General features: G+C 48.5%; 2 protein-coding genes across 3 annotated transcripts; both read right to left on the reverse strand.

Moving 5' to 3' along the window:
• Positions 1 to 986: 986 nt before the first annotated feature.
• On the reverse strand, positions 987 to 8,779 carry LOC307076149 (USP6 N-terminal-like protein; the record flags this gene model as incomplete). The annotated part of the gene is given in 12 exon segments (XM_079737033.1): positions 987 to 1,171; positions 1,174 to 1,782; positions 2,697 to 2,849; positions 3,361 to 3,460; positions 4,110 to 4,175; positions 4,367 to 4,461; positions 4,566 to 4,686; positions 5,333 to 5,381; positions 6,348 to 6,457; positions 7,655 to 7,762; positions 8,202 to 8,282; positions 8,693 to 8,779. Coding segments are annotated over 12 exon segments (1,647 nt in total). The 3' UTR covers positions 987 to 1,103.
• Positions 8,780 to 15,096: 6,317 nt separating this feature from the next.
• Positions 15,097 to 23,963, reverse strand: LOC307075560 (para-nitrobenzyl esterase). 2 transcript variants are annotated; one of them, XM_079736190.1, is made up of 11 exons: positions 23,865 to 23,963; positions 22,975 to 23,239; positions 22,213 to 22,627; positions 20,527 to 20,634; positions 19,670 to 19,866; positions 18,456 to 18,646; positions 18,260 to 18,318; positions 17,734 to 17,901; positions 17,164 to 17,394; positions 17,014 to 17,079; positions 15,097 to 16,689 (listed from the first exon to the last, which is right to left on the reverse strand). In XM_079736190.1, the coding sequence occupies exons 2-11, from the start codon at positions 23,230 to 23,232 to the stop codon at positions 16,547 to 16,549; spliced, it is 1,836 nt and encodes a 611-aa protein (XP_079592316.1). In that variant the 5' UTR covers positions 23,233 to 23,239; positions 23,865 to 23,963; the 3' UTR covers positions 15,097 to 16,546. The 2 variants fall into 2 exon arrangements, with proteins under 2 accessions (XP_079592316.1, XP_079592317.1); XM_079736191.1 differs by lacking the exon at positions 17,014 to 17,079.
• Between the last annotated feature and the right edge of the window lie 249 nt (positions 23,964 to 24,212).

The following is a 24,212-nucleotide window of genomic DNA, read 5'->3' on the forward strand; positions in this document are numbered from 1 at the left end:
CGAAGCATGCTAACTCATGTTCCAATTGAACAACGTTATTGAAAGGTTATACACTAGTCCTTATCCTTACATTTCTATGTTTCTTTCTAACAATAAATTATTAAACAAGAAAACTTGGCAGTTAAACTTAGCTTATTAGCTTAGGTTTGCGATAGGTTTCAATGTGTACAATCACTCCGACAATGAGCCAGCTCACTGAGCCAACCTGCAAAGGGTCAGATAGGGAGCATACCTATGTTCCCCGGGTCCTATGTTCCCCGCTTTGTATTTGACCGGGGAACATAGGATCCGGAGAGCAAATCTTTTTTTCGTAGGATGGTAGGGGCAAGTACCGCCTTTTTCGCCTCTGATTGGCCTGTGATTGGTAAGAATGGCTCTCCTCCTATCGGTTATGGTTAGGGTTAGGTTTAGGGTTAACCCTCACCCTAACCCTAACCCTAACCATAACCCTAAACCTGACCCTCACCCTTCGCACCCGGGGAACATAGGACCTGGGGAACATAGGGATGACCCCGTCAGATGCTACGCTAACGTCCACATTACTGGAACTACCTTACAGCCGTCTTCCAAATCACCAGAATCCCTCTGTTACAAAACACGGTAGGACAGCCGATACTAAACCTGAAGCTGATCTAGATAAGGCATCAAGTACAAAAAAATAAAAGAAGACTCTTCTAGCAGACGTTTTACAAAGAACGACTGAGCAAACAAAGTAGCCTACAGTAACATTATTATATTTAACAAAATATTGCAAAACTACAAAAAAACGTACGTGTTTAAAAAACATACAGATTCTGTAACGTCAGACTCGTATCAGGCTAGTGTCATCAATTCCATGTGACCTGCAGTACTAGAACATGAACGTCTGTGGTTTTCATATAAAATGTCTTCCATTTCCTCCTATAAAAACTATCTTACACGATGTCATCAATGTCCGCTGATGTCCCACGTAGATACTCTCGTGTTTTTCTGTTCTCTGTGTCATTCCCCTCATGTCATCTTTCATTTTTCCCCTTCAGGGCCACCATAACGCACGCCATCTGATTACAGCATCGAGACTGCCTTGTGAGCATGGAGTCCTATTGGCCGAGCCCGGCTCCGCCTCATGTCGGCCCGGCTCCTCCCCCTCCAGGCCGCGGTGCCTTGCCAATAGGCTCAGGCAGCGTCGGGGCCCGGCGCCGACCTCGGCGCTGCCCGTCCGAGGGAGGCTCTCGGACCGAGGGAGGCTGGACGGTGACGTCTGCGACGCCGACCGGAACACGGGCGCCGACAGCGTCCTGGTCATCCCTCCGGGGGCCGGGTCCGGGGGGCCCGCCGAGAGGGTCTCCCTGGCTGCTGGGGGGTCCGCCACGCCCTTCGGAGCCCCTGCCTCCGCCTCGGGGCCCGCTGGGTCGCCGCCCTCGGCCCGGCTTTGAGAAGGTTCTCCAGGGAGCGGCGCGTGTTCCACCGGCTCCCCCGCCTCGGCTCCCTGGGCCCCTGAGGGCCGGTACGGGGGCGGCCCGGCCCTCAGGGGCCCTCCGTCAGGGGAGGGCGGAGCCTGGCTGTGGACGAGGACGGGCTCCGGGGACGGCAGGGGGGCGGCTTCCTCTGCGTCGAAGGCCTCCAGCTCCCGGGGGTCCTTGGAGGGGCTTTGGTCGGGGGAGATGGCGTCAGGCTGGTGGGGGATGATGTGGAGGCTCAGAGAGCCCCCCGCGGACGGCTTCCCCCCGCCGGGCTGCAGCGGGCTCAGCACCAGGGGCATCTCCTGCCCCAGGGGCTCCAGGGGCAACTCCTCCGCCTTACCTGGAGGGGGACCAGAGGAGCACAGAGATAGCAGCTAGTGCCAGGCATGGCCTCCTGCCATAGGTAGGGAGGTAACGCTTTACTGTTACTGATTCTAGTGTTATAGCACAGCAGCCGTCAAGGAGGAGCAACAAGATATAATACAACGCAATGCACAGTCCCTCCAGAAAAATGCGGCGTTTTTTTGTGATTGTTGCGGCCAAAAATCCTTGATTATGCGGCACGCTTTCTTAAAAAATGCGATGAAATATGCGGCATATTTATGCAATTTTATGCGATGAAAATGCGGGAACTTGCGAAAAATGCAGCTTTTCGATGACGTTCCGTCGCGTAATTACGTCACTTCATAACGTTCCCATGGCAACAGGGGGAAATGGCTGCTCTTGTGTGAAGTAAACGCAACATTTTTCAACTTTCTGCTAAGATATATGTGACTTTTTTGCAACGAAAATGCAGGGATTATGAAATCATGCAAGCCCCACATATTTGGCGCGGAAATCAGCAATTTATGAGGTGAAAGTGCGGCATATTTGAAAAAATGCGGCCCCCGCATGAATATGCAGACTTTGGCTGATTATGCGTTGAATTATGCGATTGCATAACCGCGTTTTTCTGGAGGGACTGAATGCAATGCAAAGTCGTGCTCAAATAAAGCTAAGGAGATGCTTAAAGAAATGCTAAAGTAAGGACAAACAGAACAAACAGTATCAACATTATCAATTATAAAGTGGCCCAGTGATGTTGTAATTCACCATAGATAAAGTACAGAGAACGCAGAACATAAGGGAAGTGACATCATCATGAGCAACCCTCAACCAACGCACAAACACCGAGTGCAGTAACCCTTTTCCACCAGAGGCGGTTGGTGTCCTGGACTGTAAAGAGAAGGTTGGGGAGGGCTTGTTTTCCTGCACCTGGGGGCGGGAGGTCGAGCTTCATCCGGCGGAGCTCCGTCATGGCGGTCTGCAGGTGCTCCACGACCACGTCGTCGCTGCTCAGGAACGTCTGGGAGATCCTCTCCTGGAGGAACTCCCGGAGCTCCTCCAGGGACATCTTCTGCAGGTACTCTGGTTCATTAATCACACACGCACGCACGCACGCACACACACACACACACACACACATACACACACACACACACACACGTACACAGACATGCACGCACGCACACCCACACGCACGCAAGCACACACACACACGCACACAAACACACACACACACACGGTCACACACACACACGCACACACACGCGCGCACGTACGCACACAAACACCCACACACACACACACACGGTCACACACACACACGCACGCAAACACACACACGCACACAAACACACACACATCCAGTCACAGACACACATACACATACACACACACACGTGCACAAAAACACACGAGAGAAAAATAAAAAATAACAGCACCGATTCTGGCGAAACAACGTATTTTGGACATTGCTGTTTCTGATTGGCTCAGCCCGGTGCCATGTCAAACCACTTAGCACCGATCTGATCCTATCAGAATTGTATGAGCCCGCCCGCCCGTTCCCCCGTATGTGTTCAGTGGCCTGTTGGCGTACTTCGGTGTATCTTCAGGGTGGTGTAGGCCATGGCGGTCAGCAGCCTCTCTCCCTCCAGGATGAAGATGTCCCACAGGCGTAAGGTCAGCGTAAAAGGAGTCTGAACGGAACACAAGGAAGTCAACACACCACCACCACCACCACCACCACCACCACCACCACCACCACCACCACCATCACCACCCCACTTCTCTCCTCCCTGGCTGCTGCCCTCTGCTACTTCCTCCAGGCCAGCGGTTTCACATGCAGAATGTGTGACACCGGAGCCCGGCTGCGTCCCTCTCCGAAGTCAGGGGGTTTGTTGGGTTCTCTCCCAGACCACAGGATCCGTGCAAGCCCATCTACCCAGGACCCTGCCGGGCCCACCAGGGCCAGAAAGTGCTGACAGCAGCCGGTCTGCTCCAGACCGCTGGGCCGTCGTACGGTTGTGGCTTTCGGGGCCGAGGGGGAGGCTAATAGTAGTTCATCCCTAACCAGTCTTAATGTTACCTCTTTAATATCCCCCTCAGTCAATAACCACCAGACCTCAGCTTTATTCAGACCCGTTTATTTTCTGTGCAGGAATCATAATTGTAGGCATGCAGAATAAGGTCAACTTTCTGCCAGGGGGCTTTATTATTAACGTGCATTCCCGAAACAACGAAATAAATATTAGAGAGAGGAGCAGAGGACGAGAGGCAAAGGCAAGGCGATAAGAGGAGAAAGAGGTGGAGGGATGTCAGCATGGGCTGTGTTTGTTGGTTTCTCACCCGGTCAATGAAACACTGCAGGAACCATTTGGTGCTGTAGATCCCAGCAGACATCTGCTCTCGGTCCTGGGAAGGGAAAGACAGAATCACAGATGGAAATATATTATATATTGTCAACTCAGTCAAGTTGTTATCCTGCTTTTCTTTTGTAGATGGTTATAGCCATGCCTGAGTTTCGTCTGTGTACGTGTGTGTGGGTGCATGCATGAACCGTCACGTGTGTATGCCTTGCATAACCGACTCTGCAGTAATCTCACCAGATGCTTCTTCAGCTTGGGGATGAGTTTGGAGATGATCTGATCGTGATGGGCTTGGAAACGCTGCAGCTTGGGGAAACCCGGCACGAAAAACCCTTCAGTGGACAAAAGAGAGAATAAAAGCTTGATGCTGTCCACCCCACCTCACACTTCCCCATCTCGCAGGGCCCCTCCCTCGCTGATACCCTCGACCCCTCACCGTGCATGCCGTGCCTCTGGTCGGTCAGCAGCTGACACAGGGCCCAGAAGGCCTCCTCCTCGTTCATGTACATGAGCAGCAGGGCGGCCACCTGACTCATGCCCTGGCAGTAGCTCACCTCCTGCAGCGGGACGGGAGGGCACAGACGGACAGACGGACGAAAGCTCTTATTCTCTGCCTCTAAACTCCACCCTTTGGAGTGGTTGACTCGGGCATACAGAATGCTATCTTTGTTGTACACAGGGAATGGCTTAACCTAGCGATTGTTAGGGCTTGGCACTTGGTTCTAAGAACATCCTTACTGTACCGACAGAGATATTGTGTTGTTTGTCTTTCTTCTGGAAAATGTACTTACTGTAAGTCGTTTTGGATAAAAGCGTCTGATAAATGCCCTCAATGTAAATGTAAATGTAGTTTGCTTGCTCTCTAAGCTACGGCTAACAATGGGGAGCAGGGGGAGGGATGGGAGGGAAATGGGAAGGGGCAGGGGTCAAAAGAAGGGGCAGGGGTCAAAGGAAGGGGCAGGGGATGGGGGGAAATAGGGGACGGGAGATGGGGGACAGGGAACGCATGCAGTCATCGTTGAGCACTTATTGACGGTCCCGGCTTGTGTCCATGCAGAATCAATCAGGCTAACGGTGAGCTCACCATTTCGAACGCCTGTGTTGTGTGTTGTGTTGGTTTCATCTCTTTTGATTTTTGAGGGGGGGAGTGCATGTTTCTAACTAAGCAAGGGCTAATGGCGCGAAAGGGGGTGACAGACTCACCGTGTTGTAGACCGAGTAGGCAGACAGAACGTTGAAAAGGGCCTGCTGTCTGTGGGGACCGGAAGGGAGAAGGAGAGGGAGAGAGAGAGGGATGGAAAGAATGAGTACACTAAATTGGGATGACAGAGTTAGATTCAGCACCAAACGCGCTTCTTACAAACACGCTGACGTTTCCGTGTGGGACTTTAATGTTTAGATAAACCGCCCGAGAAAGAAAAAATAATGTCACAGCAGAAGTGCTACGTTTTAAGCTGGCGCATTGAAGTGTTTCTTTGAGTTCACTGCTGCTACAGTTTGAGTTTCCATCGCCTCGCTCTTCCCTACAAGCCTGTGGCCCATTAGGCAGTCAGTGACATCATGCCATCGCTGGCTCAGGTTCCAAACAAACCCAGCACAGTAAAAACACTGGGACTCACTCTCTTCCACTCTATTCTCCTCTCTCTCTCTCTCTCTCTCTCTCTCTCTCTCTCACTCACCGTCCATCTGTTTCTCTCTCTCTCTCCATCTTGCTCTTTCTCTCCATCCCCCTCTCTCTACCCCTCTCTCTCTCTCTCCCTCTCCCTATTTCCCTCCATATGTTTAAAAAAGATCTAAACTCCCTGCGGTGCTGACGACACAGTTAGCGTAAACAGTTTCCGCGCGCATAATCCACAGTAATTACGTTATATAAACGGTTTACTTTTGCAATGAGCCTGGATGCAAATATAGCAGAACTACATATACACATTTCACCTCCACTCATTCGACCTGCTGCACTATACCCCGGCCGTAACATATGTTCTTGAGCCTCTCTGATCCGTTTCAAAGGCTTTTTTTTTATCCTAAGCATTCACATAAACACTTTGATCCACTTTTATAGGCTGTTGGTTTCAGGGTCAATAAACTTGTGTTGAGAAGAGAGTCAAGAGTGTAAGGGGATTGGGGAACCACATCAGGGGCAGCAGACGCCTCCTTCCCTCTCAGAGTAGCAGTAGGCTGGGGCAGGGGTCCCGGGAGGGATGGGGCCAACACTCACTTGACCCCGAAGCGTTCCATGAACATGATATGGTTGCGGAAGGTCCTGTTGATGTCCAGGTCGATCTGCTTGATCTCAGAGGAGTACAGCGTGGCTTGTTCCTTCATTCTCTAGTGCACGGCAACACGGGGAACAATGGGAGGTTGGATGTGTGAACAAATGTAGAGGGGGATTCTGTTTTAAACTAATTAAGTCAAAATCATAGCTGTTTAATGATAGCAATACACTTGGGGTGGCATGTGGCTCAGGAGGTACTGTACGTTCGCACCAAAAGCTGTAAAAGATGCAAAATCGCTGAATAGCTCAAAACGCAACGCTGTCCAAAATATTTACAGCTCATATCGCTCTTGCGATTTTGCTTTTCCATTTAAAGGTGCCGCGCTTTCTGCCTGCACGCTCATAGTTGAGGCAAGTGCTGCTGCTGATGCCGAGCCACAAAATCACAAGATAGTCATAAGTTTGGTCAATAGAAAAAGAATAATAAGCATAAATACATGAAACACTGATAATGGAGCAATTGCTTATTACTAATTAATGGAGCAATTGCTTATATGCTAGATTATAGCTTAGTTGATCGCTATCGTGTGTGTGTGTGTGTGTGTGTGTGTGTGTGTGTGTGTGTGTGTGTGTGTGTGTGTGTGTATAGTATTGTTTATTATGGAAAAGATCCGCTCAACGGGAGCATTTGTGCCAGGCAGACACACGGCAAACTGACAAATTAGAGATCGATTTTTGTGAAATGCGTGCACATCGCCACCCACCACTCGTCTGCTGGTTTCCATCAGCATTCCACTGTGCGACCATCCCTGTTGCGTAATGCGGATTGCGTAATGCAGATTGCGTATGTCCTCACACATTGTTGAAATCATATGCTGGATGCTTTATTCTTTCTATGTGTTTTTTTAGTTAATGATCGGACTATAATAAGACCACGTTGGCTATGCAATCGCGGACAAATACGATGCCCTGCAATAGCCGCAATTATTCTCTCACACACAATGATGAAGGAACAAATGTGTGGTAGGAACTAGGAACTAAAGTTCTCGCGTATGTTTACTGGGACCCAGGCCGGCGAGAGACATCTACATTCCGATTGGCTGGCGGTCATGTGTCATGTGCATACTATTAATAATAGCAAACAAAAACTGAAACAATAGCTGTGTAGAACCAAGGGGATTTCATCTCAGGTCTCCCACGTACCAAACAAAACGTGGGTATGTGTACTAGGGAGAGCGAGGGGGTTTCCGCGCTCTGATATTTGTGTTTGTAACAATCGGTCGCTGGGCTTCTCTGTTGGTTTTTAATACCTTGTATTTGCCTTCGTTTTCCTTCTTCATCTTTTCAACATCCAGGATGAGAGCCCAGGCCTGTCCTCTGAGCTGAAGAGGAATGCCCTTATACACTCTCTTAACCATCTAACCAGGAGAGGAGAGGAGAGGAGGGGAGGGGAGAGGATTAGAAGAGAGGAGGGGAAAGGGGAGGAGGAGAGGAGAGGGGAGGGGAGGAAAGGGGAGGAGGAGAGGAGAGGAGGGGAAAGGGGAGGAGGAGAGGAGAGGGGAGGAAAGGGGAGGAGGAGAGGAGGGGAGAGGAGAGGAGGGGAGAGGAGGAGAGGAGGGGAGAGGAGAGGAGGAGAGGAGAGGAGGGGAGAGGAGAGGAGAGGGGAGGAGGAGAGGAGGGGAGAGGAGAGGAGGAGAGGAGAGGAGGGGAGAGGAGAGGAGAGAGGAGGAGATAGAAGAAGGAATGGAGGTTAAGCAGTGTGATGCATTTTAGTACAAATGCCTTCATTTTGTTTGAGGATACATTTGATTAATGGATTTTGTGGGGCAGGAGAGCTGGGACATTCATTAGACTCACCCTTTCACTGTTTCTGTATTTCTCCCACTTCTTCACCATCTTCAGCCATTTCTCCACCCTCTCAATTTCTTGCTGCTTCCGCTGCCAAGGAAATAGACGGAGATAGGGTGAACGCCTGTGTGTCGTACTAAAACTAGATAAGCAGAAAGGATGAGTCAAATGCTCCAGATAATACATGTATCTGTTGAGCCGTTCCTTCTCTGTGGAGCTTCATTTATAATTACATAACATTTAGTACATTTGTCAGTAGAAAGAGAAACAACACTTTGTCACTGTCGGTACAGTAAGGATGTTAAAAGAAACCTTCCCCAACCATATCATGTTCAATTGCTAGGTTAACCCACTCTCTGTATACAACAAAGATTCATTGGGAATGTTGCTACAGGGAATGTGAATGGGGGAAGGGTTAGATCGGAACGCACACACACCTACACACACATATATGCACACACACACAAAACGTACTGTGCTAGTGTGCCTGTCTTACTCACCTTTTCCTCATATGCAGTGGGGGCCGGTAAGTCATTCTCACTTGTAGAAACACACAGAAACAACAGGGTTACTCCACGGCAGGCCATTGAACTGTTCCAAATGTGTGAATGGCTGACAGCCAGACCGCTGTGCCCGGTGAAACACGTCTTACTGCATGAAGCCGAAACGGTCGGTGACTCGGTACACACTGTAGTCAGCATCCTCCCAGGGGGCAATGTCAACACCGCCCTGCCTGCCCTGAACACACACACACAGACATGCATAGCACACGCACACACACACACACACACACACACACACACACACAGACATAAAAGCACACACACACACACACACATGCACATACAGACACATACAATTATTAATTTAACTAAATTGTCACATTCTTTTTTGTAGTAAAAACTGCAAGGTGAAATGTCAAAATGAAGCATTTTATGGATTCTGAAATTAAGAAAAACGCGTTTTTAGTACAAGCCTATCATATAGTGGCACAATGTCTGTGACTGATATTCATAACGTGCATGGCCTAGCAGAGAATGTGTTCACGGTTCCATAAAAACACAGACGATGTGACTGTGTTGACACAGCAGGCTGAGGGCCAGCTCTCACCAGACAGCCACATGGAAACACACCGATGGGCCTGAGAAACGTGAACAAAGGAAACGATATGGATCTGATCCTAGACTGATTCTATCTGAGACCCCCCCCCCTCCCCAGAGCCACTGTGCCAGCTCTATGAAAGTCAAACGTCTAAAAATAGTTTCCAAACAGAGGCTGTCTAGCAAGGGGAGAGAGAGGGATACAGAGGGAGAGGGACAGAGAGAGAGAGAGAGAGAGAGAGAGAGAGAGAGAGAGAGAGAGAGAGAGAGAGAGAGAGAGAGAGAGAGAGGACAGAGAGAGAGAGAGAGAGAGAGAGAGAGAGAGAGAGAGAGAGGGACAGAGACGGAGAGAGAGATGGAGAGGGTTAAAGGAATAGGGAGAAGAGTGAGAGCAAGAGAGAGAAAGTGAGCAGAAGGACAAGGGAGAAAGAGAGAGAGAGAGAGAGAGAGAGCAATAGTTAGACAGAGAAAGATAGAGAGAGAAACAGAGAGAGAGAGTGAGGGACAGAGAGATAGGGGGAGTGACGGAGAAAGAGAGAGAGAGAGAAAGAAGACAGAGTGAGGGGGAGAGTGACAGAGAAAAAAAGAGAGAAACAGAGAGAGAGATAGACAGAGAGAGAGAGAGAGAGAGAGAGAGAGAGAGAGAAAGCAGGGATAATAGACCTGAAATGGGGGCAGTAAAAGGGGTGACATCATTCTAGGACAAGATTCTCTCCAGAACGCGGGAATCTCCCGGGCCTCCAAGTCAGAACACCGTGTCCCCCTCTGAGCAGGAGGCCCAGTGCCCTGTTCCCCTTCTGCTGAGGTCTGGGTCTAACCTGGGGAGGGACGGGTAGGGGGGGGAGGCAGCCACTGTCATGCTGGGAGAAGATTCGGTGTGTTCCCGAGGACACTGTCAGATAAATCACTACGGACCGCGTCACAGCTGTAGCTGGGGCTTGATGAGGCCTGTCCTGCAGTGCCCCAGCGGGCACGCACACTCACACTCAGTCACACACACACACACTCACAGACACAGTCACACACACACACACACACACACTTGCACTCTCAATCACATGCACTTTCACTGACCCAGTCACTCTCCCACCCTGTCTATGCCGAGACGCGGAGCTACGTTTGACCTCCCATGTGTCCCTCTGTTTAACCCCTCCCGTTCCCTTCTGCCTGGCTGTTCTTTACGCAGCGGCAGGATAGTGTAGTGGCTTAGGAGTTTGACTCCCATCCAGAATGTTCTGGGCCCCAGCCATGAAAGCCTCTGTAAATAATATGGACTCAACGTCTGTGTCATCACTCCACGGTTTACACACCACCGCTATGAAGCCTTTTTTGCCACCAGCAGCGGAAACTGTCTGTATCTGGCACGTTGAGGGTGGGAAATGAATGCTTGCTTTGCAGCAATAAACACCCTTTTTTTTAAATTAAATCAACATTTCATACGGGACCTTGACAAATACAGAACTTAGTGCAAGATGCCTAACTCCTTTCTGCAGCCTTAACACATGCATCAGGATTGACAGTAATACTTTTTGGACAAAGCATCTGATAAATGACTGAACAGTCATCATTATTATGTTTTATTATGTATTACATCGACATATACGCAGCATGCAAAACAACTTAAGGGCCCTTAAACAACAGTGCTCTGTATTCAACCAGGAACATCTAAATACATGAAAACCCCCACACAATCATTCAGTGAAACCCACACACACTCATTCAGCCACTGTTTGCGTCCTTGTTGCTGTGCCTGCGGCCTGCTTTAACCCTTAACCTATCCATGATGTGGCGCTGCTATGTGGGCAGACGGAGATGATGCAACTCTAACTACAAGGCAATGTACGAAATAATAATGGCTTTTTGTTAGAACATGGAACATGTTTAAAACCCTCCGAAGGTCAGCATCAGACAAAACGTGGTGCCGCGTTTCCGATCCAAGCAGGCACGCTCACCTGGGCATACTTCAGGATGATATCGGCTCGTTCCTCTGCGATCAGCTTCTCAATGTCTTTCTTCATGTCAATATCTGGGAAGAGGGAGAGGGAGAACATCATGGTTTAACAGCAGGTAGCCACAAAACACAGTAACACTACTTATGGACAAACGAGAAGGGAAGAGAAGAGAAGACAATCCTCTGATGCATGTGGGCGGCTTGTAGCCTCCAAACCACTCCACCGCTCTGCCAGCGCGGTGTCAAACTTGGACCAATGACTTGGGTTACATAACGACTCATCATCACATCGACATCGACATGGAATGGACGTGGGCCGGGTCATTGGACCAGGGTTTGATCAGGTAAAAAGCTGATTGATTATCACCATAATAGATGAGGATAGGTTATTTTTGTGAACAGTAGTGGACACAACTGCAAGGACATCAGCGATGCAGGGCATCCCTTGGTAGGCTTTCATAACTAGGAACTGCGATTTTTCTGCCTACGCTTCCTACACACCCACCCCCAGTACACATCTCTCTGACATCTGCCTCTTGTCTGCAGCACCATGCCTGCTGACTCACGGTCTGTCGGTGCAGATGATGCAGCTGATATCTAACTCTATTGCAGAGAGACGATATGCACATTGGAAATGTGTGTCTGACAGCACACCCTGAATAGTTACCCTTGATTGGACTATATGTTATGAGGTTGAAGTGTAATGCATATTCAATATTGTATACATCCCCCTGATTACTGCGGACAATCGATTATAGCCTGAATCTGGCGTACCTGAACACATGCCTTCCAACCAATTAGCTCTGAGTGTGCCTCGTATTGATCATGAAACCACAGAGGTTCCAGGTTTGGGCCGCCTTGCCCAGGAGCAATCAGCCGAGCGGCCTGGAGAGCCCAGCGGCCTGGAGAGTCCATCAGAGAGAGTCGCGGGCTCTGTGGACAGCCTGCCAGCTCTCCATCAGTAATATAATCGCCCTGGGAACCGTCAGCTCTGCCCGCATGCGCCCTTTTACTGCCCTCCCTCACCCACACACACACACTCCCACACAGACCTCTCCCCCAGACACACACAAACACACACAGACCTCTCCCCCACACACACACACACACACACAGAGCTGCTGTGTTCATCAGCACAGAAATCATGACAGGAGAAAGAAGCTCTGAATGAAATCCGAAACGCTCGCTGTCTTTCTGTTTTTGTGTTTACGCCCGCTCAGCGACGCACAACGACGCACACCGACGCACAACGCTGGCCTTGGTGTGACGCAGGGCGTGTGCGTGTGGTTGGATGTCGACTCCGAAACAAAGCAGGGAGGATATTAATACTGGATAATCCACATTCTCTGGGGGATCTTTACAAATTCCCAGAGTCACAATGCGGATGGCACTAGAGGGCACATCCGCCATTTGGATTAGGGCGATCGCTAAAGCGGGATTACGCAACCAGAGTCATGTTATTCCCAATCTGGGAATGAGTTGAGAACAAAGGGCAGTTGGTTCTGGTGTTCCAGTATGGCCCATGATGAAGTAAGCTGGAAGGTTGACAGGCCTAATGCACCTCTGTACAGTCAGCGTGTCAGACCCGCCCCGTATCAGACCAACGCTTGGGATTGGCCTGATTCAGGCCAGGTGGCAGACACCAGAACAAGAGCAAATTAAACATGAGCTCAAAGATCCGTCCTGTACTCCCCTTCACACCCCTCCTACGCAATTATTGTAGGTTTGGACGTCCTGGCACTTAATGCACACACTTATTGTATGTTGTACGACCTTGCACTTAAAGATATCTCATCCTAGCTATCTCCGTTGTCTACGGGGAATGGGTTAACCTAGCAATTGTTAGTGCTTGGCACTTGTTTGCACTATTAACAGCGACTATTAACAGTGTACCGACAGCGATATATTGTTGTTTCTCCTTCTTCTGACAAATGTACTTACTGTAAGTCGCTTTGGATAAAAGTGCCTGCTAAATGCCCTCAATGTAAATGTTCCCATGCTATGGCTGTGTGGCTTCATGGAGAGATCCCTGGATCTCCCTGAAGATCAGTCCTGCACTAGGTCCTACATGAGGTAGAGTCGCTAAACATTTACCCTGCTGGTGATTGGCTGAACTCACAGTCTTGAACTTTGTCAAACAGAACGGAGAGTTTGGGAGTGAAAAATGCCAAAGCTGCTTCCAACATAGTAATGATACTTTAAACCCATCATCAGAGCCATATGGCCGGGGCCTGCATGTGGTCAGCAGCAGCAGCACACTGGACCACAGAGTTTGTGGTAGACTGGCCCGGTCCCAGTTCCCCTGAACGATTAGAGGGACGCTGCAGCCAGCCATCCAGCAGTCACTATTTAAGGGTTGAGGGAGGCTACAGAAACATGGACAGTTGTTTCAATGAGCCTCATTCCTACTCACTCGGACAATTGTGTTCAGAGGTTGAGTACAGTGTGTTCAAAAAGCCTTGTTTTAATACGTTAGGCCAACGACCACTATAGGTTTATATTTAACACTCTCCGGACATAAAATGTTCATTCAAATGCACTGGTGATGAGGTCACAAAAACACACACACACGCACACATGGATGCACGCACGCACGCACGCAGACAAGCATACACACGCAAGCACCCACACACACACACACACACACACACACACACACACACACACACACACACACACGTCACTTTGTTTTGGAATGCAGCTGCAGATCAGCTGTTTGCTTCTGGATACCCAGACTCCACCGAACCGATGAACGCTATTACCAATAACGCGCAAATCAATAGCGTACTTGATCAGACTATACTTTATTACTGAGAATCCAGGACGCATTCCGTTGAATGAGGCTTATAATGAGGACAGATGATGCTCACGTTGAACAGGGATGCGATTTTGGTCTTATTCATCATTATTCGTGGAGCGAGGGACGATTACATCGAACCCGAAGTCGATATAATTACCAGCGATAATGACCCATATCTGGAAAAACATCCATAGGCAAATCCATAGGGTAATGGAGACCGCGGACATTGACTCACATCACTTATGATAAACAAGGAGAGTACATAAGCTGTATGAGGAAAAACAGCGAGTAGAATATAGAATAATAGAAAATATGCATTACCGCGTTGGTGGGTTATCTCTCTGCGCTGTCAGTGCAGACACAACGCTGACAATCTGCTGCAGGCATCCTTTTGTCGCTCGTGTAATTCGGGATCCAGCCGCGCTGTCACCTTTCCGCCGAGTTGACAACAATAGCCGCTCTCCTCCGAGCATCATCCCGTTGTGGTGAGCGAACACGCAACTCAGGCTCTGGGCCACGGGATTGGCTGCTGGTCCAGGGTCACGCGATTGGCTGCTGGTCCGGGGTCCCGGCCTCCGACTGAGCAGGCGCGGCGGCGTGGCACCGAGCAGCCGATCTGTCCCCGTTGCCCCATAAGTCTCAGCGCAATCAGGAAAACGGGGATTTGGCGACACTTGGGGGGTGTCTGCAAAAATAGACCTACATATATATTTACATACGCACACATATTTATATATCCATTGAAACCTATTCATGAATATAGCCTCCTTTATATTTTATATTGAAAAATAATCGTTCAGAAAACATGGAAATAACATAAACACAGAAAATGTCATTAACGCATTTCATTGGACGTTTGGATTCTGATGACATCTGGATCCTGGTGACATCTGGTGGACAAGTACAGAACTATAGAGAGGATACGCACACATTTATAGGTGAACAACTAGGCTGGCCTACTTATGAAAAGGACTGAATCTTATCTATTCCATGGTGTAAATAATTAATAAAAATACAAATAAATAACATGAAACACAGACAATTTACTTAATTTAAACTTTTAATTCACTGGGAATTATAAAAAGATAATTGTGGAAACGTGGATTTGCAAATGTGCAGGGCAGATAAGATCGATGTGACCTGTGACCTGTATACGCTTACATAGTATATATAAAAACAATGCTTGATAAAATGTAGCCATTACACCCCCCCCACACACACACACACACCAAAAAAAAAAGAGTAATTTACAAACAATATTTCAAGGTAACATGCTTAGTTTTATGTTGCCAGTCTTGCAATTTCCCTACTCAAACTTCCTAAAAAAAGAGTAGTACTGTAATTAATACGGTAACAGTAGGTTTGGGAGTATAGCTGCATGATTGTATGGATTTAGTGGGTAATCTAATACATCTGTGTACACTGGCATTCATGGTCTTCTCTGTCCATCTGTAATCCAATGTCTCCAACTGTATCTGATTGGCCGATGTAGGTCTGTCCAATCAAATATAGCCAGAGACAAACTGATATATTTCAATATAAAAAAGAAAAAGTTAATGTTATTTATCTTATATACCTGGCGTTTTTTTTCTCTTCTGGCTGGTTTCTTTGTTAAATTTCCTATACAGCCAGACCTGACTGGAATAGTTTGATAGAAGTTGTTATCTTTGCGATGGTCTCATTTCAGTCTTGCTTCAGTGGAGGTCAAGTTCTGGCTAAATCTTCAATGTTCACCAGATGACTGGGATCAGTATGGATTCATGTACTGTAGGGCTAGACATGCTTTACCAACACCTTCAGTGTCTCTGCATCCCCATCTCCCCATGAAAACTACAAACACACACACACACACACACACACACACACAATAAACCTGATAAAACCTCCCTTTCCTGCTCCTCGTCGCATCCAAAACAGAAGAAGACATTTGGACGACAACGGGACAAGAACATTTGTTGAAACAAACGTGCGTCTTGGCAATATGACGACTGTGCAAGGTGTGCCATGTGAGCCTCAAGGAGGAGGTTAAAGACGGCGGAAGGCAGCGTAATGGCAGGCAGGGACACTGTCTGATGCTGCTGGGTCGTAGCTCTGGCACACTTCTAATGGCTTCTGGTTGAGTTTCTATGGCCTCCATGCATTTACATTTAGTGCATTTAGCCGACGGCCCAGGAACACCACGTTCGATCCCCAGCTAGCGGTAGCTGGGGATCGAACTAGAAACCTTCTGGTTTCAAGACGACCCTCTCTTCCTCCTGAGCTAAGCCGACCATACCATATTGTTATTAGTATAGAGTACACCACCGAATCTGCTCTTCGTCTGACGTCAACAGGAAGTGGGGACAGTCCCAGCAGCTCAGTGTAAACAAGGTTACTGTTAGTTTGGTTAAAGATTAGTGGTTTTTAGTCAGTAGACAAAGTGGCAAGGCCTTAGGTGAGCTCAGCGGTGGATAAAATTTGGCGTTTCCACAGGGTTGACCCACAGCCCTGGGTGTTCATCTGGTCAGTTGACCCAGGCGTAGGCATCGAAGCCATTGTCCTGCCACAGGCGGCAGCGGACATCAGAGTAGCTCTGGACCACCTTCAGCCGGTTGGACAGGAGAGCAGTGGCTGATGGGAACTCTGGCCACTCGTCCACCATCTTCCCTGGAAGTCGGTGGAGAAGGAAGAAAGCAAACCATGTTTAGTCGTCGGCTGGTACTTTTTAAAAATGGAAAACACGAAACAATACAATTAAAGTATGCAGTATACCATTCATTTACACTTGACATTGACATTTAGCAGACGCTTTTATCCAAAGCAACTTACAAAGGTTTATACACACATTCAGAACCCGACGGCGGAGTCCACCATGCAATGCATCCAAGGCAGTCAGGGTGAGGTGTCTTGATCAGGGACACCTCGGCACTCAGCTAGGAGGAGCCAGGGATCGAACTAACAACCTTGCAGTTACAAATCACCCCACTCTACCTTCTGAGCTCAGCCACGTTGGTCCAATGCACAGCCGCCATACAGCATACATTCCTCGGTTCTGATCTGTACATACAGCGTCCGTGGAGACCTTTAAAGGTGCATTGAATCCCATGCATCATTTTCATTATTATAACGCAGCAATCCTACCCGTTTTGGCAAAGTGGACGAGGTGGTGTCTGAAGAGGAGCTGGAAGTCTGTGTCATTGGGGGAGAGGGGCTCCTCCAGGATGGCCCCCAGGCCGTCGAAGAAGGCCAGGGCGTCCAGCATGTGGAAGGAGAAGCGGCTGGGGTAGGGCACCAGGTCCTGGCCCGAGGTGTTCACCGCGCTGGACGGCGTGTGCGTCACCACGTAGCGATACACGGGACTGCTCAGGGCCGCTGTGACAACACAACACAAGGAGAGTCGGTTCACAAAGCCCTCTGCTACGACGACCGCCTCAAGGGTTGCTGATAACAACTAGGCTTTCCTACTTATGAAAAGGCCTAAACCTTATCTAATCCATATTTGGAATAAATATAAAAAGTGCAAATAAATAACACGAGACACAGCAATAGGAACTGAAGTATTGCATTTCAACTTTAATTCACAGTGAATTATAAAAGGGAATTGTGGAAATGTGGATATGCAAATGTGCATGGCCGATAAGACTGATGTAGGTTTTACTCCATGACTCTCCATGAGTATAATAAGTATAATAGTGGGTGTCCCAGGCTCACCTGCTGCCCTGGAGGCCTCCTCGTTGCTGGGGCAGGTCACCCTCATGTCCGACACCATGGTGGTGTAGGCCCGCTCGGGACAGCGGTCCAGGGTGGGACAGGGCGCTGAGCTGGGGTAAAGGTCCAGAGCGTCTTTGGGAAGGTCCTCACCGAAGGGTTTCAGTTTGTCTGAGAGATTCAGAGCAGGACCGAGACGGCAGAGAAACCGTGGTCAGAACTGGAAATAGCTACAACTTGAATCTTGGGGATTATAAAAAATATGACTAAATCTGGACACATCGTTTTCTAGAAGTACAGGATTTTTCTAGAATTACCTCTTCTAGAAGTACAGAATCTCTTTATAAACAATACACTTTGCTTTTCTCCAATGTTTCATAGATTGAAAAGCAGAAAACATTCACTTTACAAAGTGTATTATAGATATTATATGTTTGTTATTCGCTCACAAATCCCTAATTTCTTATCTAGCATTGATAATCATACCTATTACATTGCATACAGTAAGGCAACTCATCAAGTCTCTCACCGGTAACAAACCACTGGTAGTCACCCCAAGACCAGAGAGAGATGTTTGTAGAAGAGGGGCTAAGGGGGAGAGAAAGAAACATATTCACACTAAAGCAGATGGCACAAATACACAGACACACACACACACACACACACACACACACACACACACACACACACACACACACACACACACACCAGGAGGGAGCGGTCACCTAAAGTCCGCCTCCTGCTCCGTCGTGCCCACCACGATCGGCACGTCGTTGTAAAATCCTCCTCCCTCCGCCGGTGCGTCAGGGAGGACATGTCCGTCCACGACCACCAGGGGGCCGTAGAACTTCCCTTTGGTGGGCAGGTCCATCATGCCGTCTCCTGCCCAGGACGGGTACTCCTCGTAGGGGCTGGCCTGCCGGAGGTACAGCAGTGAACACAATGAACGGCAGAAGGTGGAACCGTACGGTGTACAACGTAAACGCCGGTATTGTGCCTGAACGCGTTTATTGAACAATAGTTCAATGAACAAAAATGTTAGTTAAATTGCCTTCTATGGGCGAAAACTGTTGGTTTATTTGTATTGCTCCCCTTAGAGAATTTGTGTGGAAAGCAGTGGGTCTAGGCTATATTCTCGCCTTTCTCCTTTGTAAAGCGCAGTGTATTGCCTTTGTGCCGATATGAAGTTAACTGCGCCCATTCCTTGATTCGTTCTGCCGCGGCACTCCAAACTATTAATTTTGTTCCAATGTTCGTCCAATCCACTCCAATAGCGGTGCTGCATTGAGTTCAAATCCAACTCTAACGAATAAATGGTCCAGTTTTAAGTTTCATAGAATATCTAATGAAACCTTTCATACCGGGCATGTTAAATAAGTGCACGCACCGCCACTCGTAACACACTTGTAAAATGTAGTTGTCAATGGATGCAATGGGTTATTTCAGACATCATCACAACCAAAATTTGGAATTACTCAAATAAATTACAGTTCAATAATACTGAAATAATTCACTACTTTCTACTCTCCTGTTTTTCTTATAATAATTCCTCATTAAAAAAGACCATTCAAGCAGCAAGTTTTTCCTCATGTTTTTCGAGAATATAATGTAGGGGTGAAAGCTGCAACTGCCACTAGTGTGGACTGAATGGACAGCTTCAAAGCGTTAAAGCAACAATGGGGAAAGGCTGTCCCCTCAATGCTTATGTAACCTTGGTTGGATAAGGATTCAAAATCGGATATGAAGATGATAATTGCTGTCTGTGGTTCTATATGGGCTGTGGCAATAATTCAGAAAAATAATAGCTCGCAATTTTGTATTATGAACTATGAACTGAACTAGTTCCTTCTAAAATTTGTGAACTGAACTTCGAACTAGTTCATGTAGAAAGTGAACTTTCCCAACACTGACTGTGGTTGTGTGTGTCTGTGAGTCCTGCCTGTAGGATCTGTGTGACGGACAGACGTCGGAGGCAGGCCAGGTCGGTGCAGTCCGTCTTCTGCAGGAACACCAGGTTGTCTGCCTCGGCCTTCGCCAGCGACGCGTTTTGAAGCGTGGAGCCGCTCATGACCACCGCGGCGCTGAACAGACCCTTAGCCAGGGGCGACTTCAGCAGAGTCCACACCGAGGTGCCCCCTGACACAGGGGGTCCAAAACACACACGCTTTATTACACAATTATCAACAATCAATTACCATCATCATAAGTCTCCATCGCACCAGTACATTACAAAACAAATAGAAAAGTACTACAATTACAAAATCATAACAGTTTGTACTTTTATGGATTACAATCGGGAACAAATGCAGTTCATACACAGAATAGAGTAGAAATCTGCAAATATATTATTTCTGTTTGCTAACACCAAACGTATATAACACAGTGAAATATTCCACATGCTACATCTACTATTATACCCAAGACAAGCTCTGACAAAGTATACTCTGGAAAATGTCTATGCAAACAATACAATTGATATGTTATTATATCTCAGCAGAAACACTAGAACGGGATGGACATATTCAGAAACACCTTCTAGATGATTGTGATGTTACTGAATCCAGTACTTTTGCTTACTTTACTTCAATACAAATAAATGTAGTGTATCAACTTTAACCTAAACCAACGAAAACCTTTTATGGTCATTTTGACATTCCACAAAACCAACTGCCCTGGCAGTTTACAGCAGGTTCCTGTAGTGCTGCAGTTGATCAAGTGTTGGATCAATTTGTACTACAATGATAGAAACATTTCCCAGGGTAAGTTAGGAGAAGTATTTACTGTTGATGTTCATACCAGAGCTGTGTCCCAATATGGTCACCTTCCCTGCGTCGCCTCCGAAGGCGTGGATGTTCCTCTGAACCCACTGGAGGGCTGCGATCTGGTCCATGAAGCCATAGTTCCCTGGGGAGAGGAAAAGTGTGCCAAAGCTGGAACATAACCACCACTGCATGACGTAGTAAGTACAACACTGGTTCCACGTGGGTGAGTGAATCACATGGTTGAAGTGGACATATTATGAAAACAACACTTTTCCTGGGATTTGGGGTGTTGCTTTGGGTCCCTGGTGCTCCCACACGCATGCAAACTTTGAAAAAAGTCTGTCCATGATTTCTTGAGTGAGGTATGCATTTCTGTGAGTACCCCGCTTACAGTTTCCAAACGAGTGAGTCAGTTTCGGCGCCCCCTCCTACGTAGGAAGGGGGCACACTTGAATATTACCTCCCACTTCCCCACTCCCCTCCAATCAGAGCATAGCTAAGATTTTGTGGACCAGCGGACGAGCAGCTCCGGCGGGGTTGAGCTCGGCGGCAGCCCGGCAGCTCAGTTCCGGGAGTACAATCCCTTTTTCCGCCGGAGGTGCCGGACTGCCGTGTTCAGATCCCGGAGTACACCCGCCGGAGCTGCCGGCGGACTGTCGCCGAAGCTTCAGCGGCAGTCCGGAGGACGAGACATGGAGGAGAAAGGGATTGTACTCCCGGAGCTGAGCTCAGGTCTGGCGGGTGTACTTCGGGAGCTGAACAGCTCCGGCAGGGGGAGCTCGGCAGCAGCCCGGAGTACAATCCCTTTCTCCTCCATGTCGCGGTTCAATATGGACTTCAGAGAGTCAAGGCCAAAGTTCCTTTCCCCCGATCCCCCCTTCTCAACCATGGCCGAGATATCCCCCACTACGAGTCTTTACTTGTTATGTAAGTACCAGACTGAGACGCCAGACGCAGTCTTTATGATTCATAATATCATCTGAGGCGAACATAAGCTTTTGGCTGTGATATTATCTATAATATTACATAAATACCTATGTATTATATAATAATATTGTTATTATGTTATATTATATTATATAGATATAGAGCTCCAGGAGTCTGCAAACAGCAACAATCCCTTCTCCTCCATGCTGTGGTTCAGTCTGACAGCTCATTGGTCAATGGGCAGCAGCTCATTTGCATTAAAGCTACAGACACCAGAAACAGCTCACTCATATACTATGTTTACTTGTTGGGAAAACACCATTATATGTCTCCTTTAAGGCTAGGGTTGATTTGGAAGCATTTCATTAGTCACATATCTCTTTGTATCCCGAGAGCAAAAATGTAATCAAATAAAACAAAAAAGTTTCTAGCCCTACATTAAGCACTTGAGGTGTTGGTTGGGATGCCCTCCCTGTCTCCTAGCCCCCTATCCCCTAGCCCTCCTAGCCCTGCAGTAAGCCCCTACCTGAAGTGTTGGTTGAGCTGCCCTCCCTGTCTCCTATCCCCTGTCTAATAGCTGCCCTCCTGTCTCCTAGCCCTGCAGTAAGCCCCTACCTGAAGTGTTGGTTGAGCTGCCCTCCCTGTCTCCTATCCCCTGTCTCCTAGCTGCCCTCCTGTCTCCTAGCCCTGCAGTAAGCACCAACCTGAGGTGTTGGTGGGGCTGCCCTCCCTGTCTCCTATCCCCTGTCTCCTAGCTGCCCTCCTGTCTCCTAGCCCTGCAGTAAGCACCAACCTGAGGTGTTGGTGGGGCTGCCCTCCCTCAGCACCTCCAGGGCCAGGAACCCCAGGGCACCCAGCCGGTAGTTGAAGCTGACGTAGACCACCCCCGTCTCAGCTGCCAGCCGGGCCGAGGGCGCGTACCCGGGCTCCCCCCCGCTGAGCGAGGTCAGGTACCCCCCGTGGATCCAGACCACCACGGGCAGAGCGGCGTCCGGCTCCAGCGAGGGGGTCCACACGTTGAGGAACAGGCAGCTCTCGCTGCCCACCCTCCGGCCGGTCCGGGGGTCCCGCTGGGGGCAGACGCCGCGGCTGCGGCTGGCGTCCCCAAAGCCGTTCCCCGGGGTCGGCCTGGCCGGGGGGGCCCAGCGCAGCCGGCCCGTCGGGGGGGAGGCGTAGCCCATGCCCCTGAAGGAGTAGGCCCCGTCCTCCTGGAGAGGAAGAGCGTGACAGTTTCACTTCCTGTCGTAGCTTGGATGGTCCACCCTCCAAAATGGCGTCACGATATATCATGTTTCAGTCGATGCGTTATTATATCAGGGTTTTTTCATAATATTTTGAATCACATTGTTTTAATGAATACTCCAGTGTTTTATGATGTAGTAAATTAATTTGTATTCTCTTTTATTTGTTGTTTATTTATCATTTATTTGTTTATATATAGTTATTTATAGTCATCGTTTTTCATTGTCTGTACACAAGGACGAGTTAGCGAGTGCTACATTAGTATTACACATCCCCTTTGACTCACCAATCAACAACATGAAAACAGACTCACGTGTCTCCCCTCGAAAACCCCGACATCGGTGGTGACCCGGGCCAGGCCGCGGGGCAGCGTCTGGGACACATAGGCAAGGTACGCAGCCAGGCCGAGCATGGAGAGCACGGCCAGGCCGATGAGCGTGATGCATCCCTTCGAGAGCACCAGCAGGGGGCTGACATAGTTCCTCCGCCGGACGTACTGCACCTCCTCCTCCTCCTGCACCAGGTAGCGGTACTCTGCCCCCTCAGGGATCTCAAAGGTGTCCTCGTTCATCTCCGCTCTGTGCGGGCCATTGGGGACGGAGAGCGACCGTTACTTTGGGGAATAATGATGTATACAAAGGCGACGTGCGCGACAACTCACAGGGACGACCAGTCTGAGAAATACACACACAATAGAACGCGCACGCACACACCCGCACCCTCACAGACAGAGACACACACACAAACACAGACAGAGACACATACACACACATATATACACGAGCACATGTACACGCAGGGCCGACGAACTCCGGGTGTAAGGTGGACAGGCTTTTGGGGGCCCAAGGCAGAGGGGAATGAAAAAAAATTCTAATTCTCTCCCCCCCACATCGTCAACGCACGCGCACACACACACACACACACACACACACACACACACACACACACACACACACACAGCATTAGGGTACATGTTTTGCCGTTTCATTTCGTCTTGTAAAGGCATGTAATTGTTAAATAACGCGATATTTTTTAGGAACTAATACGCATGTAAACAGAATAACGGAACCACTGAGCGCCTTCCGTTCCAATGCTGTTGCATTGTCTCCACGACAGCTTCCTGCACGTCTTGTTTCGTTTGGCATCAGCAAGATAGAAAGTGACATATTCTCACTTTGTGTCAGAAGTTGAACTCAAACTCACCATTTCAAGAAACTGCCGCACATGCGATTGACTTTAAGTCGTGATAACAACGAGACTCAAAGTGACGCACTTATCTCCTGCTGCGTTACGCGTTCGCGCAGGGAAGGACTGGGAGGGCACTTTGTTCCTAACTCAAACCTTTAAAGAGCCAGTGCACATAAACGCTCAGGGCTGCAGCGTGTGTTGGAGGCGGTGCGATGGTGCAGAAAACACACCAATAACGTGTTGCTATTAAATGGTTGTATTGGGCAGTTGTTTGCAAAGTCAGAGATGACCCTTTGTTTATGATTTTTTTATTATCATTTGTTAAATTAACTTTGTATAATTTGATTGTCTTTGTCAACAATA

The sequence above is a fragment of the Pollachius pollachius genome (assembly GCF_949987615.1).
Source record: "Pollachius pollachius genome assembly, chromosome: 5".
NCBI classification, from domain to species: domain Eukaryota; kingdom Metazoa; phylum Chordata; class Actinopteri; order Gadiformes; family Gadidae; genus Pollachius; species Pollachius pollachius.

What these genes read in the sequence shown, in the direction of transcription:
- LOC307075560 (XM_079736190.1), bottom strand. Translation starts at nt 23,232, where the DNA reads ATGAACGAGGACACCTTTGAGATCCCTGAGGGGGCAGAGTACCGCTAC. An exon ending in GGGTTTTCGAGGGGAGACAC is followed by an intron (nt 22,628 to 22,974) that starts GTGAGTCTGTTT and finishes CTTCCTCTCCAG; the next exon opens with GAGGACGGGGCCTACTCCTT. An exon ending in CGTCCACTTTGCCAAAACGG is followed by an intron (nt 17,080 to 17,163) that starts GTAGGATTGCTG and finishes CTGTATGTACAG; the next exon opens with ATCAGAACCGAGGAATGTAT.